We start from the raw sequence: 19,512 nt of genomic DNA, 5'->3' as shown, positions 1-19,512 counted from the left end.
ATGTAGTGAAAGGAGTGCCTTTTTCACGACTCCGTTTGCACTGCATCCGGATGCTGTTAAATTGTGGGGAAGTGGAGTGCCTTTTTCACGACTCCGTTGAACTGCCTCCGGATGTTGTTAAAATGTGACAAATGGATGTGATTCTTTGGATTGCATCCAAATGCGGTTAAAATGTGAGGAATGGAGTGCCTTTTTCACGACTCCGTTTAAACTGCATAAAAACATGCCGTGAAGAACTAGTCTACATTGCACTACTTCCAATTTATTTTGCTGGGTAGACATAACAATTTGTTATTGCTTATGTAGACGTCTGGGGTGCTTCTGAATTATTTACCACAAATAGCTCTTGTAATGATGAACACGTTAATAACAAATTTTCTTGGAGGAAAGATCCGGTTATCTTAGTTTTTGAACCGGATATTCCGACATTAAAACCGATATTTGAACCGGTTTTAAGTAACCGATTACACTTATGTGTATACCATTAAAAACCTTATAGAGTTGTCAATCAAATTAAATTAATTCGCTTATGAAAACTTTGCTAGTTGCAGTTCTAGAACAAAAAACCCGTTTACTTAAACAACACAGAAATTACAAAGTGCTGTTAATTCCTTAGTAGAATGGACTAAAATATGGCGAATCAATTTGAATAGTTCCAAATCAATACACGTGGACTTTACTAACAAATCTACCACAAACAGCCCAATATTTATTGACGACGTTCAAATTCCTCATGAAAATTCGGCTAAGTATGACACTCGATGCAAAGCTTCTTTGAAGTGAGCATGTTAAAATAAAATTAACGGAATTACAACTAAAATGGAAAAAACTAAATTGGCTAATAGGCAGGAAATCCAAACTTTCAACGGCAAACAAAATAATGATATACATATAATCAATCTTTGAAACCGATATGGACGTATGGCGCTCAATTATGGGGGTGCACAAGCGAAAAACATATAAATATGATCCAACGATCAAAATAAAGTGCTAAGATGCATTGTAAACGCACCATGGTATGTCCGTACACAAGATTTACATCGGGATCTTGGGATAAAAACTATAAAAGAAGAAATAGAAAATATAGCAACAAAACATAACATCCGATTAAGAGGCCATGCTAACACAGAAGCATCAACCTTAGGACCGAAGACTTAAGAGAAGGAAGCCATTGGACCTAGTTAGAAGTTCTATGTAACCAGAATATTTATAATGTAAATTTTATATACAAACACATAAAAAACATATTATGTATTGTTTAAATTTGTTTTAAATTGCTTGTTAGTTAAATGTATCTAGTTGCAATAAATAAAAAAAACAAAAACTTAAACAATTTTTAAGGAAACATATCAGTACGCGCAAATATGGAGATCAAAGGCTGGGGGGTGAAAATTTCTGTTTGGCGATGAATGTCGATGACGATAATATGGTGAAGCCGGAAGGACAGTTTTGCTATAAGTAGGAGTATTATTGCGACCTACAGAGCGGCTACAAAATCGGATAAAAATTATGTTTATGAAACCGACCTACATACCAAATTTCGTGACGATCGGTCCATAATTGCGGCCTGGAGTTTGATTACAATTTATAATGGACAGACGGACACATCTCAAAATCCCATTATCTCGCCGAGATATGAAGATTGGTATACCACATTGGGGGTCTCCGACGAATATTTCGCGGTGTTACATGCATTTTTACCAAAACAAACTTATAATACCCTTTCCACATAGTGGTGTAGGGTATAATTAGGTTTCAGTGTTTTATATTTTATATTCTTCCTCATGATGTAATCTCTCAAATAAAACGCTTGCATTTAAATTAAAAATGGAGAGAAAATTAAACGGCAAGCGTTTTATTTGAGAGATTCCATCATGAGGAAGGCAAAGCGACAAATTATTTTCTAGTTTAAAGTGCATTTATAAATAAAACACTGAAACTTAATTATACTCTACACCACTATGTTGGGAGGGTATTATAAATTGATTTTGGCCAAAAAGTTTGTAACGCATCGAAATAATGGTCGTAGACCCATACTTATACATACCAAAATGAATGTCTCGACGATCTGGCTATGTGTGTCCGTCTGCCCATCCAAAACTTGTAATCACGCTTCAGGTCGCAATTTTCATCGGATCGTCACGAATGATGGGGGTCCCGGAGGGGAAGAAGCCTATTGATTTTGGTAATGGTCGGATAATATTTAGGGGTTGGAATGGGCAGGAAACCTATGTGGATAAAAATACAACGTTTTTTTCCAAAGCGAATATCTCAGCTTCTGTATCAATAAAAATATCACCTTTCTAATGATGTAACGTAGGTTCTTGTAGGTGATCAAACAACATCACAATAGTTGCAAAAAACCCAACTTTTCATTTTTGCGATTTTAATTATAATGACGAATATCACACCTTTGGTTGGGACCATCTAAAAACAAAGCCTGACTAAGAAAGTTGAAAATCCCATCTTTAAAATTATGCAAAGTAGATTGGCGTAGGTGGTTCATTTAGCCTTAAGTCATTTGGTAGCCAGATAGGAGAAAACTTTCGTATCTCCCTAAAAGAAATGTTTCGAGTGAAAAGATTATGTACAGAGGTAGTGGTGTAGGGTATCACATAGTCGGCCCCGTACCGACTATAGCCTTTCCTCACTTGTTTTTTAATTATTGTTTTTTAAATAATTGGAAAATATGAGAAACTGAAAAATACTCATATTTTGATGCAAAATATGAAAAAAAACTCAAATTTTTAACTTTGACCTTGATTTTCTTTGCAACTACTAGACCAAATTCGAATGTTTGAATGCATCGGAAAGCTGATTATGTTATCTGTTGAACAAAAAATATGAAAATATGTATATCTATCCGTTCAAAAGTTACAGAGGTTTGACCAGGAAAAAACGATTCTGAACCACTGGAGTGATTATCACAGTCGGTCAGACGGACTCAGAATTTTATCCTGACCAAGAATATATGTACTTCATAGGTTCGATAATGGTTATTTCAAGCGTTACAAATGGAAAAACAAACTTAATATACCTTTCGTACTATAGTTTAGGGTATACAAATGTAAAGACTTACACAGTGCAATTATGTACGACTCTGTCACGTGTAACGAACTGCAACAGCTGCCTGTTCCTTTGAATTGGTACTCAAAATATTTATAACTAATTACTTAGAGAAATTATTAGCGGCGGATGACGTCTAAATCGATTAGTTTTCACTGATTGCTATTGAGGTCATGCACTGGATAATTAGAAATTTAATTGCTTGCGATTGCTTCGAATATAAAAGAAAATATTAATATCCATCCCTTTGGAATGACAAACAAATGGAGAATGTCAAAATGTCACGACATGTCAAAGAAAACAAAGTGGTTAATTCAGCGTTATCTATTCATCTTACCGCGTTAACTGGTGTCAATATAATAAGCAATATGTTAAGTGGTGGAACAGTAAAGCTAAGACGAAGAAATGACAAAGACATTATTGATCCTGATAATTGGGATTGCTTTCAGTTTAAGTGGTTGTGAATTTTTAAGACATGAAACAAAAAGCATGGGAAATTCCGAAACAATTTATCGAAGATTATTTGATCAACTAATGCAGGATAAACGCTACGAATCGGTGCTGTGGTATGGCGATGAAGGAAATTTGCAACATGAGTGTTTCAATGTTCTAGACGTGCTACAACCCATGGAAGTTCCAGTTATTGTGATGAACTCGAATGTCAACTTTAGATTATTTGAAACATTTAATAATGAAATGGTGTCGTGGATCTGCATGACATCCCTGCAAAATATGGCACTATTTTCCAATTTGGCTTCAGCATTAGATAACATAAGATATACTCGCGTTATTGTACAAGTTATGGAAAAAGCTTTGGAAGATGAACTCAACGATTTCTTCCAATTCTCTGTGAAACTGCAAATGCTGAATGTTATGGTATGCTATGGAGATTTTCATCAAAACCAACATTATTATCTCTATGCCCCATTTTCGCCAACCAAGCTGGAGGAACACATTTTCCAATCAATGCACGACATAGTGATATTTCCACCAAGACTTCAAAATTTATACGGCCATCCAATTCGCACCTTGGTGGAACATACAAGACCTCGAGCCATGGAGTATTATAATGCAAAAGGAGAACGTTGTATAGTCGGCCCTTTAGGACGTTTTATTACGACATTGATAGACAAATGGAACGGAACACTAACCTTTCCCTATGATGTACCTCTTAATGTAACCATTAATTATCGAGAGTTTTTGCCATTAATGCGCAACTATTCGTTAGATGTTCCCGTAACATCTTCGGCAATTTTTCACACTGATGATATTCATGAATTTTCTTACCCCTTGGAATTGTCCTATTGGTGTCTGCTGCTGCCAGTTGAGCATCCTTTGGAATTCCGTTACTTGCTGTTGCTGCTAATCAAATCGTATTTTATGATCATAGCCTTTGTACTAATCCTAACTTTTTCTATAATTTTCTATTGCCACAGACTCTGTCGAACTGGAAAAATGGTAACATATAAATGGCCCAAATATCTCATCAATGCTGATGCCATCCAAGGTGTTTTTGGATTGTCAGTCCACTATAAAATTCCCAATAGATTTTCTTTACGTTTAATCTACCTCATGCTGTTTGTTAGTGGTCTAACATTTACCTCAATATTCAACTCCAACCTATTTTCAATTATAACACATCCTTTGCCAGCCAGTCCCATACGCAGCTATGAAGATGTACAAAAGTCTTCGTTGAAAATAGCAATATCTCAACTGGAATTTGATTATTTCCGGAATATATTAGAATTCCCCTCATCTCTGACTCATTCGAAATTCTTAATTTTGCAAAATATTACGGATTTTTATAAGCTACAGGACAGCTTCAATCGGAGCTATGCTTATTTTACTTCGGGCTCGAAAATGTTCCACTATGCAAGTTTCCAAGAAGTGAAGGGAGTCAAAATGTTTCGTTTATCCAAAGAAATGTGTCCCAATCCAATGATGTTGCTCCAAGTGCCACTTTCTCCGAATTCATATTTTCGCCAAGCCATCCACATTGGCATTTTGGAAGCATGGCAATCGGGATTATTGTATTACTGGCAAAAGAATTCCAACAGTGACGTTAAAAATGCTGGACAAAAAATAACTGTTAATTTAACCCGTTTCGAAAGTTATTCGCCCATAAATACCAAAGATATGAATGTCATATTTAAGATTTATTTTGCTTTCCTAATAGTTGCTTTTTTAACATTTATAATTGAAATTTTTGTATATAAAATATCGAAGTGAATATAATAAATAAATATAATAAAACACTAGGGTTATGACTTTTTGACATTTTTCCTCAAAAATGATTTCCTGTAGCAGGGATGAATGAACTTTTGCCTATTAATCACTATGCTATCGTTTATTCCATTAAAATATAAAAAAGTTCACGCGCAAACCGATTTTAAAAAATAATTTTTTGAAAAAATATATGAAATGAAAATAAAAATTTTTCAAAAAATTATTTTTTGTTGCACTAATGAATAAATATAAGCCTACTAATAACTATAATAACGTTTATTTCATTAAAATATTAAAAAAGTAGCGAAAAAAGTCACTTTGGAAAAATATTAATTTTTTTGTTTTTTGTTAAAAAATTATATTTTTGAATAAAAGCGTTTACGACATTTTTACGATTCTCAGAATTGAAGAAAAATAGTGAGAAATAAATGTTATGTCATTTTAATTATCTCATGTGGCTCTAAAGTTTATTTTCAATTATATATCTGTTTTCAGTGACTTCAAAAAATTGTCCATAATTTTGATAAATTCAAATTTTAAAATCATTTTGTGCGTGAGGTTTTTTCACCGAATCACCTTATAATTAAGATTTTATGTAATCTTATGGCAAAAGTCATCACGCTATGATACAGGGATATGAGGTTGTAAAAAAGTCATAACCCTAATATACACTAACTAATAAACAATTATTTTGGAGCTCACGTATCCCAGCAAAAAAAAATTCTCCCAAAATAATGGATTTTTATAGTAATTTTTGGTAGTCGTAACTACTTACAAAACCGCCTACTAACCCATTTTTTAACAAGGGCATGTCGCAGTGAATAACTAGTTATTCTAAGACCACTAGAATAACTATTTAATGTGGCCACAACCTTCAAAATACCGAAAATCGGAAGTTACCGTTCTATGGGGGCTATATGATGGAGCGGACCTATACCGACAAATTTCTGGGGGGGAAGTTTTATACCCCCAACGAAGACTGAATACCAAATTTCAGCCATCTCGGTGTGATAATGAGGCCAAAACCTTCAAAATACCGAAAATCGGGAGATATCTTCCTATGGGGGCTATATCAAAACGTGGACCTATATAAACATTTTATGGTAGAAATGTTTCTACGCCTCTGGAAACACAAAATACAAAGTTGCAACCGATTCTGTTGTCAAATGGGACTAATACATTCAAAATATATTAAAATGACGCGTACTTTATATGGGGCGTTATATGGGGGTTATACCAAAACGTGGACCTATATAAACCAACTTTGGTAGGAATGTTTTTTGGCCTCTGGAGACACAAAATACCAAATTACAACCAATTCGGTGGTAAAATGGGACAAATATCTTAAAAATTCCTTAAAAGGACGACGCGTCACGCGTCATTTTGTATGGGGGCTATACGAAAGCGTGGACCTACATAGCCCGCTTTCAATACCAAAAGTCCTACGTACAAATAATAGATTTTTCCAAAATTTCATCCACCTACGTCAATCCGTTCGGACGCTAGAGTGATTTCCACAGACGGACAGACGGACGGAATAGAATATATATAGTTTGTGGGGTCTACAATGATTATTTCGAGTAGTTACAAACGTAGTGACAAACTTAATATACCCCCATCCTATGGTGGAGGGTATAAAAATAAACTAAAACAAGTAAGAACGGAGTTAAGTTCGACCGGGCCGAACTTGTTATACCCTCCACCACAAGTTGTATTGAAGTAAAATGGAATAATTAGTTTCCTTTCGTGAATGAAGGAGACTTAATACTAAATTTCAGCAATTTCGGTAAAGCAATGTGAGGCACCATTCTGTGGGGGCTATTTCAAAACGTCGATCTATACCGACAAATTTCTGACGGAAAGTTTTTAGGCTAAAAGAAGACTAAATACCAAATTTCCTATATTTCGGTAAGAAAATGTGGCTAAAACTTAAAAAATACCGAAAATCAAGAAGTACGCTTCTATGGGGATATAGGAAGACGTGGACCTATACTGATAATACTCTTCTGGAATATTTTATAACTCTTTGAAGACGAAATAACGAATTTCAGCCATTTCGGTTGGATATTGGCGTCACAATCTTCAGTATTACGAAAATCGGGAGGTACCGTTCTATGGGGGCTATATCGAAACGTGGACCTATACCAACGAATTTTAGTCAGATATGGGGCAATATGAAAGCGTGGACATGTACAGACATATTTCTGGCGAACAGTTTTATATCATATTGAAGACTAAATACCAAATTTCAGCCACTTTGGTGGAATATTGAAGACACAACCTTCAACCATATGAAGGCGTGGACCTATACCAACAAATTTAAAGGGGAAGTTTGAGTACCCCCGACGAAGTCTAAATACCAAATTTCAGCCATTTCGGTGGAATACTGAGGCCACAACGTTCAAAATACCGAAAATCGGGCGGTACCGTTCTATGGGGGCTATATGAAGGCATGGACCGATACCGGCAAAGTTCTAGGGGAAAGTTTTATACCACCAACGATAACTAAATACCAAATTTCAGCCATTTTGGTAGGATAATGAAGCTAAAACCTTCAAAATACCGAAAATCGGGAGGTACCGTTCTATGGGGGCTATATCAAAACGTGGACCGATATATCCAATTTTCAATACCAACCATCCTGCAAGTAATAAAAACTTCTGTACCAAATTTTGACTCTCTATCTTTAAAATTGCGAGCTGTATCTTGATTTCAACAGACGGACGGACTGACGGACGGACTGACGGACGGACAGACGGACATGGTCAAATCGACATAGAATTTTATGCTGATCAATAATATATATACTTTATAGGGTCTCCGACGAATATTTCGATGTGTTACAAACGGAATGACAAATTTAATTATACCCTCCATATGGTGGAGGGTATAAAAAACATATGATCTATTTTTAGAATATTTGAGGTGGAATTTGTTTTCAATTTCAACACACCTCATATTTATACCCTATTCCACAATGTGGGAAGGGTATTATACGTTTGTTTTGTTAAAAATGCATGTAACACCGCGAAATATTCGTCGTAGATCCCCAATGTGGTTTCATATCTCCGTCTGTCCATTATAAATTGTAGTCAAACTCCAGGCCGCAATTATTGACCGATCGTCACGAAATTTGGTATGAAGGTCGGTTTCACATCAAAATAGATCGCTATTGTTTTTGGTGAAATGGACCATAAAGTAAATTTTTAACCGAATTTGTATCTGCTCTGTAGTCGCAATCATAGTCCGATCAACGCGAAATTTTAAATAAGGTAAGAGTATATGACAAAGAAGAAGCTTGCAAGTTACGAAGCTATCAGAAGTTTTTTAATGTACAAAAATTTCTTTAACATTTAAAGGGAAGTTTCTTCTATCTTTTCCCCTAAATTGTATATTATATTAACAATTGCAATACTTTTAATTAGTAATATCTCAAAATATGTAAATACAAAATATTGTTATATATTTTATGTGTACTATGATAGAAATAAATAAATAAAAAAAAACATCAGATATGATGATCGTGAAATATTTAAAACAAAATTGTTATCCAAATTTGTATCTGCTCTGTAAGCCGCAATCATACATAGTCCGATTAGCGCGAAATTTTAAATAAAGTGTGAGCTTATGATAGAAAAGAAGCTTGCAATTTTACATGATGATCAGATAGTTTTTAGCGGGCGAAGTTTTGTTCCATACTTTTGTTTTGAAATTTTTGATAAGAGCAATTCAACAATGAAAGATAAAATCGTTGCTTAATCTTTGTAATTCTCAATTTTTGTATATTTTCTCTAACACGTTTTTGTAATGAACTGTTTTGAATACCATAACAATTACAAATTCTTTATTTTTTTTTTAAATTTGCATAAAAAGTATATCAACAAGTTTTCATGATATAATTTCTGTTCGTTAAGATTATTTTCAACTCTTGATACAAATTTGCTTCACTTCGAAAAAGAGATAGAGCGGTAGAAAACAAGCCGTATTTTACACTATCTCAGCTAAAATGTGTATTGGACAAATAAGAATTTTTCTGCCGATTATTTTTTGAACAAAACCAAAAGAGACGGATTAAAACGTCTGCAACTAGCATAGAAATCCACAATTCTATTTTGTGTAAAATAGGATGCTATGGAACAAAGAAGTCCTTCCGATGGATGCATATTTCTAGAAACTTTTCTTTGTCCATCTTCGGTAAAGGACTTTGCGAAGACTAACGAAAAAAACTGATGGGAAACCGATTATTGTCCCTCAAAATTAGTATCATTCGGTTTTGCTGGCAGGGATATATCCTTAGCCTGAAAATTATGTAGGTAGAGAATTTTCAGAAATTTGTCGCCCTGTTTGAACTTGTGAACTTGCTGACAAAATATGAATTTGGATTAATGATCACAACTCCTTCCAATAGATATTGCGCCCACCAATCATTTCAGTTGTTCACTGTATAATTTAGAGCTATTGGACCATTATGTCAGGAAAGATAGACTTGCCCACAAGTAGTATATTCGGTAAACATTTTCAAAGGATCCTCGAACAGAGCTTAAACTACACTTAAACAACTTTGAACCTTTGTGAGGGAGTTACCCTAAAGAGCGCATCGACACGGCCCATTTTCGAGCTTAAGCAAAAATGTAGAACCTTAGTGAGAGAGTTACCCTAAAGAGCGCATCGATACGGCCCATTTTCGAGCTTAAACTATGTTTGGACAAAGTATTACTAAATCCAACGTTTGGAACAAAACGGTTACTCCGTTTAAAAAATATCGAGCGTACAACTTTAACGAAAATGTTTGAACTTTTTGGGAAGGTACTGGAAGGAGTGGACCGATAAGCACAATATTCGAACCGTATCAAAGACTCGCATAAATATTACGATATTCTAAGTTTGGACCAACGCACAGTGATCCATGTGCAGTGGCATGGTGGCTGTAGGCTAGGGTTATGACTTTTTGACATTTTTTCTCAAAAATGATTTCCTGCAGCAGAGATGAACGAACTTTTGCCTAATAATCACTACGCTATCGTTTATTCCATTGAAATATAAAAAAAGTTCACGCACAAATCGATTTTAAAAATATAATTTTTTGAAAAAATGTATGAAATGAAAAAAAAAATTTTTTTTTCAAAAATTTTTTTTTCAAAAATTATTTTTTTTGCACGAATGAATAAATATGAGCCTACATATAACTATAATAATGTTTATTTCATTTAAATATTGAAAAAGGTCATTCACAAACCACTTTGAAAAAATTTTAAATTTTTTGTTTTTTGTTAAAAAATTATATCTTTAAATAAAAGCGTTTACGACATTTTAACGATTCTCAGAATTGAAGAAAATTAGTGAGAAATAAATGTTATGTCAGTTTAATTATCTCATGTGACTCTAAAGTTTATTTTCAATTGTATATCTGCTTACAGTGACTTCAAAAAATTGTCCATAATTTTGATAAATTCAAATTTTAAAATCATTTTGTGCGTGAGGTTTTTTCACCGAATCACCTTATAATTATGATTTTATGTAATCTTATGGCAAAACCCATCACGCTATGATACAGGGATATGAGGTTGTAAAAAAGTCATAACCCTACTGTAGGCGTTTTACAGCTGCCGACCCATTTTCTCTTTAAGAATGGACTTGCCACAGGGAACAACCTGTTGCAAAAAAAAAAAAAAAAATAAATAAAACGTTTCGGGAGCAGGGGCTCAAATGTTAAAATGTTAAATGAAACATTTTATAAAGGAAATAAATGTCAAATGAAAAAAAAAAATATTGTTATGAAAATAACTGATAGATTTAAGTTGATTTAGACGAATTTCTATTAATTTATGAATTTGAATTGTAACGTAAATTCTCATTAAGCATTTAGTTCATTTAAATCAAACTTACAACAACAATTACTCTATAAGAATTCCAATCACTCTATACCACAATGTGGAAAAGGGTATTATAAGTTTGTTTTGGTAAAAATTCATGTAACACCGCGAAATATTCGTCGGAGACCCCCAATATTCGTCGGAGACCAATCTTCATATCTCGACGAGATAAAGCGATTTTGAGATGTGTGTCCGTCCGTCCGTCCGTCTGTCCATTATAATTTGTCAACACGCTCCAGGCCGCAATTATGGACCGATCGTCACGAAATTTTGTATGGAGGTTGGGTTCAGAACAGAATAGATCCCTATTCTTAGTGGTGATGATCGTGAAATATTTAGCGGGTGAAATGGACCAAAAACATAAAATTTATCCATTTTTCTAGCGGCTCTGTAGGTCTCAATAATAGTCCGATCAACGCGTAATTTTAAATAAGGTAAGAGTATATCACAAAGGAGAAGCTTGCAATTTGAGATGGCGATCGGATAATATTTAGAGGGTTAAATGGACCAAAACTTTTGTGTGAAAATTGTGAAAATTTTTAATATACAGCTTATATCTTAATTCCTGGAAGTGACATTCCGGACAAGTGAGATATACTTGAAAGTGGAACGCTTGACCTATCAATTGATGCCAATTATGTTGGTGTGCATGATCAGATAACAGAGTTTAAGCCTAATATATTCCGTTATTTGTTTGTAGTGTAATAATAAACTCGCTAGAAGTCGCAATTATACATCAATAGTCACGAAATTTTGCACCGGGTAAGAGTATAGGTCGAAAAAGATGCCTACAATTTTGAATGATGATCTAATATTCTTTAGCGGGTGAAATGGACCATTACTTTTGTATCAAAAATATAAAAATGTTATTTTTGGTTGATATTTTAATTCCTTGAGGACATACATATTTCGCAAAGTAGCCTACATATGAAAAAAACTACTGACCTTTCCTCTCTTTGATGTGTTTGCTAGATAAAGGGCCTACTGCCTAATATATAATGGGTTCTGTGTAGAGAACCACATTTTTATCCCATTCTACATATTGTCTCTCCAAAAGTTTATGTAACACCACGAAATATTCGTCCTAGACCCCTTATTTGGTATGCCAAAATTCATATCTCGACGAGATAAAGCGATTTAGCGATGTGTGTCCGTCCATTAAAAATTGCAAACAAGCTTAAGGCCGCAATTATGGACCGATTGTAACGAATTTTCGGGCCATAATAGAAATTATTAGTTTTTGGTGATGATCGTGAAATTGTCAGGGGATGAAATGGACCAAAAACTAAATTTTAACCAATTTTGTAGCGGCTCTGTAGGTCAAAATAATAACCCGCAAAATTTTAAACAAAGTTTGAGTTTATGATGAAGAAGAAGCGTACAAACCAACGTGAAGATCAGATAATACTTAGCGAGTTAAATGGTCTGAAACTTTTGTGTGAAATTGGTAAAAATTTCAATAACGTAGCGGTTAAACAACGGAAGTACTAGTACTACATAAGTGGGTTTCATTACATTTTAGTTTGTGTGAACTAAATTTTCCTTTCCTGCTACAAAAAAGTCTTTGTCATGCTAGATAACTTTTTGGTTTTGGTCATAAATATATTTGATAATTAAATTTTCACAATCATTGAAAAGAAGTTCAGTGGAGAGCGATTGTCCAGGGATAGTGGTATAGGGTATCCCATGGTCGGCTCCGTCCGACTATAGACTTTTCTTAGTTGTTTTCTTTGTGACTTTGATCTTGATCTTGTTATTGTTATACGCCGCCAGTTCTCTCTCTCTCTCTCATTTATTTCTGCAACAACCAGTGATGCCAGATAAGTTTGGTAAAAAATCGGCAATTTTCGAGTGCCAAAATCGTCAAATCGGCAAAATAATATTCAAAATCGGCAAAAAATCGGCAAATTAAATAACGTTTATTTCAGTTCAAATTATTTCTAAATTTAATAAGCATAATTTAAAAAATAACATTATAAGTACAACAAAACAATTAACAATTCATAAACCAAGGCAGTAATTCAAAATATGTATGAATATAAATGGTTTTACCATATACCTATGCAGTATATATTTAAAAGTACGTGTATATATGAGATCAATATATTCTCAATTCAGTCAAGCTAAACAAAACTTATACAAATATTGTCTTAAGAGGTTAATTAATAAGGTGATTGTTTTTGTATTGGAACTTTGAAATGTTGGTTTACAATTAAATTAAATTTCAAAAACACATTTGCACTTGAAAAACCAAAAGTTCTAGGACAGGGAGGCCATCCCACAGTCGATACGTCTGAAGAGCTGCTCAACTAACAGCGAAACCAGGTCGCGTAATTTGGTGACTGTGTGGGTTCGAGTACTCGGCTTTCCTTTTTCACTTGCAAAAAATGTTCAATCATCAAGCTTAACTCTAATCGAGAAAATTAATAAAAATCATTAAAAATGACCTTCGCCCTAACAGGCAACATTTCAAAAAATTCAATTTCTTTAATAAATATTTGAATTAAAGTTGTATAACAAATCATTTTTAATGACAACATCATAACAGTTAGACTTATTTAATTTTAAGTAGTCTTTAGTAAAGAGATTTTCTTCCATCGAGTCCCTAACTAATCGATTTCGACACTTGTTTTTATTTAAATTTACTTGGCTAAAAACAAATTTGTACAAACTTTTGGGTTATCGTACACACCTTTTGTTATTGTACCAAATCAGTGCTAGCAACCACAATTTTCACACAAAACGCAAATTTTATGTGAACAAGTTGCCTTAACTAAAAAACGGCATTTTAGGGGTAAAAATCGGCAAATCGGCATTTCTATTTTTTTGGACTTAAAATCGGAAAAATGCCGATAAATCGGCAAATCTGGCATCACTGGCAACAACAAATATTACTGCAATTATGCAATTATCGCTTATTCTTAATTTACACAGTTTACTTAGCTTTTGTTTTGTACTCTTTTTATTTACTTTGACCATTCGATTATGCTTCAACATTGTAACCCCTTCTCCTCTCCCTTATTTACTAAACAGCACCTTAGTTGTAAACACTCACCGGTCAGTCTGTACGAGGGCGGTTCGGAAACTTCTTAGCCTATTAATGAAAGAGAATAGTTAGTTTTTCAAAAATATTTTTATTTTTCAATATAATCTCCTGAAACTTCAATACACTTAGTCCAACGCGTTTCTAACAATTATATCCCTTGATTAAAATAGTTTTCCTCAAGGTCTTCAAAATAGTGGTTTACAACTGTAATTGCATCTTCATTTGAGGTAAAACACTTGCCAGCAAGGATTTTTTTTTTAGATTTGGGAACAAGTAAAAGTCACTGGGAGATAAATCAGGAGAATAAGGTGGGTGGTCAAGCAACTCGTACTTTAATTCGTTGATTTTAGCCATTGTTTAAAACACTCTTGTGCGCTGGTGCGTTGTCTTGATGAAAAATTATTTTTTTGTGTTGTAAGCCAGGACGTTTTTCTCGAATTTGTACATTTAATTGATCCAAAAGGTTGCAATAGTACTCTGAATTTATTGTTTTACCCTTTTGCAGATAGTCAATCAATAAAATACCTTTGAAGTCCCAAAAAACCGTTGCCATAACCTTACCAGCCGATTGAATTGTTTTTGCCTTCTTTGGGGCACTTCCTCCAGCTTCAGTCCATTGTTTGGATTGTTCTTTTGTCTCTGGAGTATAGTGGTGGATCCATGTCTGAAACGACGCTTAAAATCCATTTTATTTCGCTTAAAACGATCCAAACAAGCTTGAGAAATGTTCATTATTATGCGTTTTTCATCGACTGTTAACAAATGCGGCACCCATCTTGCAGAAAGCTTTTTCATCTGTAGTTCTTCATGTAAAATTAAATGAATTCGATAATTTGAGATGCCCATGATATTACCAATTTCACGCACTTTTATTCGTCGATACCATATCATGCACTTGGCTACAATTTCTGTTGTTGTTGCTGTTTTTGGACGTCCACTATGTGGTTAATCTTCAATGCTTGTACGACCACGTTTTAAATTCAGCAACCCAATTTTTTACTGTTGTATATGAAGGAGCACTTTCACCTAACACATTCACCATATCATTTGAATTTCTTGTCTCGATAAACCTTTTTTATGTAAATATTTAATGACAGCAAGCATTTCTAATTTTTCCATGGTAAAAAAATTGCGGATGCGTATTTTTTGAACACCTGTTACTATATGAAGGAGTTGCCAGATCGAAACAAAATTTAACATGTGTTCATAACAGAGATGGAAGTTTCCAAAACACTTAACTTTTTCTGTTTATACCGCGCTTTTTGTGCTAGGCTAAGAAGTTTCCGAACTGCCCTCGTATGTGCATACATGTGTGTATTTGCCAATTGGTTAGCAGTTCGTCGGAACATTGTAGAAGCTCCTAGATCAAGGAGACTAGAACAGTCTATGTAGCAGCGGGCACATATAAATAAGGGAAAGGAAAAGCTGTGAGGAGTAGTTTGGATCTTGAAAGCGAGCTATCAACCGTAAGTGTAAAGAAGTAACCTGAATAGCGTAAAGCTTTGTGCTTCCTGGAGAGTTTGCTGTGTGCTAGTAGAGAAATAAAGTCTTGTGTTAATAACTGGAGTGAATAAGGTCAATAAAACATTGTCGAATCGTAATCCAAAACGAACCCTGTTCTATTTGGTACAAATCGTACTGGGTAATAAAACAAAGTCTAAACGGGATTAAGTCAAACCCTAATTCCGTAACAATATAAATAAAATATTTTTCATTTCAAATTTTCATAGAACAGGAATCCAGGCCCTGGTCTCAAACTGTTTTTTTTTTCTGAAAAATTTGAAAATTTTCTGTGAAAGTTTTCTGAAGTGGTGGACCAATTTAGTCCATCTTCGAACTTGATTTTAGTTGGGACAAAATGGTTTCGTCCAAACATACATGAGGCCTAAAAACTTTATTTTGATCAGTCAATTGTAATACTTCATTAACCTAAAGGCTGAGGGCATACGAAATGTAGATTGGGCAAAATTGTGTTCATGGATTTATGCTAAAAGAAGAATTCTTTACACAACCTAAGAGTTTTTTATACCTTGGATTGGGCGACAGAATTTCATTTTAAAAGAATTCAAGACTGGTTGCCAATTTAAGGGACCCACGAGGATAAACCAAAATTTCTCTAAGAGAATATCAAGGATTGAATGGCAAAATTAGTGTATTGTCAGATGCACGATTGAGCGACTGAACTTAGCATTAACACACCCACGATTGGGCGCCAGAATTTCATGACGGACAGACTCACTATTGCTCAGCATTAGTTCTCTATCAACCGAACCACTATTGGATTTCAAATATTCTTTATGATAAGATTTATGATTAGGCACCAAAATTTCTTTTTTCCAGGATTGGGCACCAATATATCTTTGGGGTAATAACTACAATTGTTTTCATTATGAAAATAACAACGATTGGACGCCCGAATTTCGGCATGAAATTCCAATCTTTGGTCGCCAATATTTGTCATTGAAAACATCCATGATATTTCTCTATGAAAAACACCCATTTGCTCGCCAGTGTTTCTCTGTTAAAATAAACACGATTGGATGCCATAACTTAAAAGACACAGTTTGGAAGTCAGATATTGCCCATTAAACACCCTCGATTGGGCTCCAGAATTGGTCTATTATCAAACCCACGTCGTGTCGCTAGAATTTTTATTTTAACAGGATTTCATGAAAACCATAATAACACTGACACCGGAGCGTGATAGAATGCCAAAAAAGAAGACACGTTTCTTGGCTTTTTTTCATCACTTTTACAACTGATTTCTACCTTCAATACAAAAAAAAAAAAAACATGTGGATGACGCCACGATGTCCCAACCTTCCCTCTGCATAGACCAATTCTCAACTTTTCATAAAGTATTCAATAAAATTGGAGTGGGAAATTAACAAAGAAAAGGACCTTACCATTCCATAGACATATTTAACTCAATTTTGGCCTTGGGGTTATAGGACATTACAAAGTGTGGATTCCTAAGAAATTGTATAGTTGTAATATCCAAAGCGATATAACTGCTTTGGCTATGTTCTCTACGAACTAAATATGTAATTGTAAACAAAAACATTACTTTTTTACAATTTTAAGGTTTCCGATTGTATTCCCTCTCTTTTGGTCATTAAACTACGTTGGTCTTAAGGCCAGAACATAATCAATCGTCGCTTGCTTTAGTTGCTTCCCAAATGTCAAATTATTAAGGAATGCCAGAGCCTCCTAAAGGAGAATGCAGGCGGATTTGCAAAGAGGCTCTGGCATTCCTTTATAATTTGACATTTGGGGAAGCAAGGAAAGCAAGCGACTATTGTTCTGGTCTTTACCGAAGTGATATCACTGAGTTGAATGATACGTATATACAGTAGTTGTGAGTTATAGCCTACTTCTGAGAGCAAAGTGCTCTAAAAAGCGGAAATTGGTGAAGAAGTCTTACGCCATTTCAATGAAAAAATAATAATAATAATAATAATAATAATAATAATAATAATAATAATAATAATAATAATTAAAAACAGTTCTATTTGTTGTTGAGCTTTAGGCCATATTGTGTATTTTATTTACTTTCCAATATTTCGCAATTGATTAAATTGCATCTTCAGGGGATATGTAAAACTTAATTTAGCGTCAAAAATACTTAAAAACTATGACGGACTTCACCGTCATCGTCGAGTGTAAATATTGAGTGCAATATTTACACTCGACGATGACGGTGAAGTCTGTCATAGTTTTTAAGTAATTTTGACGCTAAATTAAGTTTTACATATCCCCCGAAGATGCAATTTAAGCAATTGCGAAATATTGGAAAGTAAATAAAATACACAACATGGCCTAAAGCTCAACAACAAATAGAACTGTTTTAATAAAACCAAAAAAATAATAATAATAATAATAATAATAATAATAATAATAATAATAATAATAATAATAATAATAATAATATTAATAATAATAATAATAATAATAATAATAATAATAATAATAATAATAATAATAATAATAATAATAATAATATTAATAATAATAATAATAATAATAATAATAATAATAATAATAATAATAATAATAATAATAATAATAATAATAATAATAATAATAATAATAATAATAATAATAATAATAATAATAATTTTTTTTTTTTTTTTTTTTTTTTTTTTTTTTTTTTTTTTTTTGCGGCGGAGATGGGAAAATGCGTTATGCATTCACGTTGGGCCGTCCCTCAACGTGGTATGTCGGACTCGATCTTCATACCGACTAAAAACCCACCTCCTCTGCTCTGGGAGCTGCATCCACCTCGGCACCGCTTTCGCATTACTTCGAGGTGGCTCCCAGGCCTAAGAGCCTTCTTCTCATTCTTGCTTGCTCCGCTTTATTCCTCGCTTCAGGTTGCTCTATTTGCGTTGTCTAGATCTATTTTCTTCGCTCTCAGCAGTGATTCACAGTATCTTGCAACGGTGATCCAGTTTTCATTGCTTACTAGCATTTTTTGCACAATATTTTTCGGCTGATAGTATGCCTGTTTCTGCCTCTGTTGTGGCCCGGGCATCAGTCCATCGGCTGCATACAAAAAATGTGTGGTCTGCGTCATCAATGATATCTTCTTCTTCGTAGAGACAGAAGGGGAGTTGCATTTTCCTTGTTTAAACAAGTAATTTCGGAAATACCCATGTCCGGTTAGCATCTGCGTCAGGTAGTAGTTTACCTCTCCGTGTTTTCTGTCCACCCAGGGTTTGATATCGGGTATAAGCTTCGCCGTCCATCTACCACGAGTTTCTCTGTTCCAGCTTGTTTGCCATTTTATTATGGTTTCATCTTTTATTTGAGAAATTTCTACTGCTGCATGTTGAGAACGTTTCATTTGGTAGATTTTCATTCGCTCTTCTGCCATTAAGTCTATGGGTACCATACCCGCTATGATCTGCACAGCTGGTCCTGAGACTGTGCGGTATGCAGATGCAACTCTCATTGCCGCCGTTCTTTGCACCGCTATTAATTTTTGTGCTCTGGTTTTAGTAGAGAGGCTCGGTGCCCAGACTTCACATCCGTAGAGTAGGATGCTATTGCAGGTTTCCATCAATAGTTTTCTTTTATTGGGGAGTGGCCCTCCGATATTTGCCATCAATCTGCTTAGTTGTCTTCCAATTGTGGTAGCTTTTTCACTTGCGCGGTTTATCTGCGGCGTGAATGACATTTTATTGTCAATTTGAATTCCCAGGTAAGTGACCGTCTTCTGCGTGCGGATAACAATGTCGTTTACCCTCATATCGACTTCAGTTGGTATATGTTTTCTAGTAAGTAGCACCAGCTCAGTTT

General features: G+C 34.3%; 1 protein-coding gene across 1 annotated transcript; it reads left to right on the top strand.

The window, feature by feature from the left end:
- Positions 1-3,555: 3,555 nt before the first annotated feature.
- Positions 3,556-8,678, top strand: LOC141394353 (uncharacterized). Its single transcript, XM_073968642.1, has 3 exons — positions 3,556-4,439; positions 4,503-5,208; positions 8,652-8,678. The coding sequence occupies exons 1-3, from the start codon at positions 3,556-3,558 to the stop codon at positions 8,676-8,678; spliced, it is 1,617 nt and encodes a 538-aa protein (XP_073824743.1).
- The last annotated feature ends 10,834 nt before the right edge of the window (positions 8,679-19,512 follow it).

This window comes from Musca autumnalis, unplaced genomic scaffold (genome assembly GCF_047663935.1).
Source record: "Musca autumnalis isolate F117 unplaced genomic scaffold, ASM4766393v1 scaffold_1, whole genome shotgun sequence".
Lineage (NCBI taxonomy): Eukaryota > Metazoa > Arthropoda > Insecta > Diptera > Muscidae > Musca > Musca autumnalis.
Note: the sequence above shows the minus strand (reverse complement) of the source record. Positions and strands in the feature narration are given on the sequence as shown.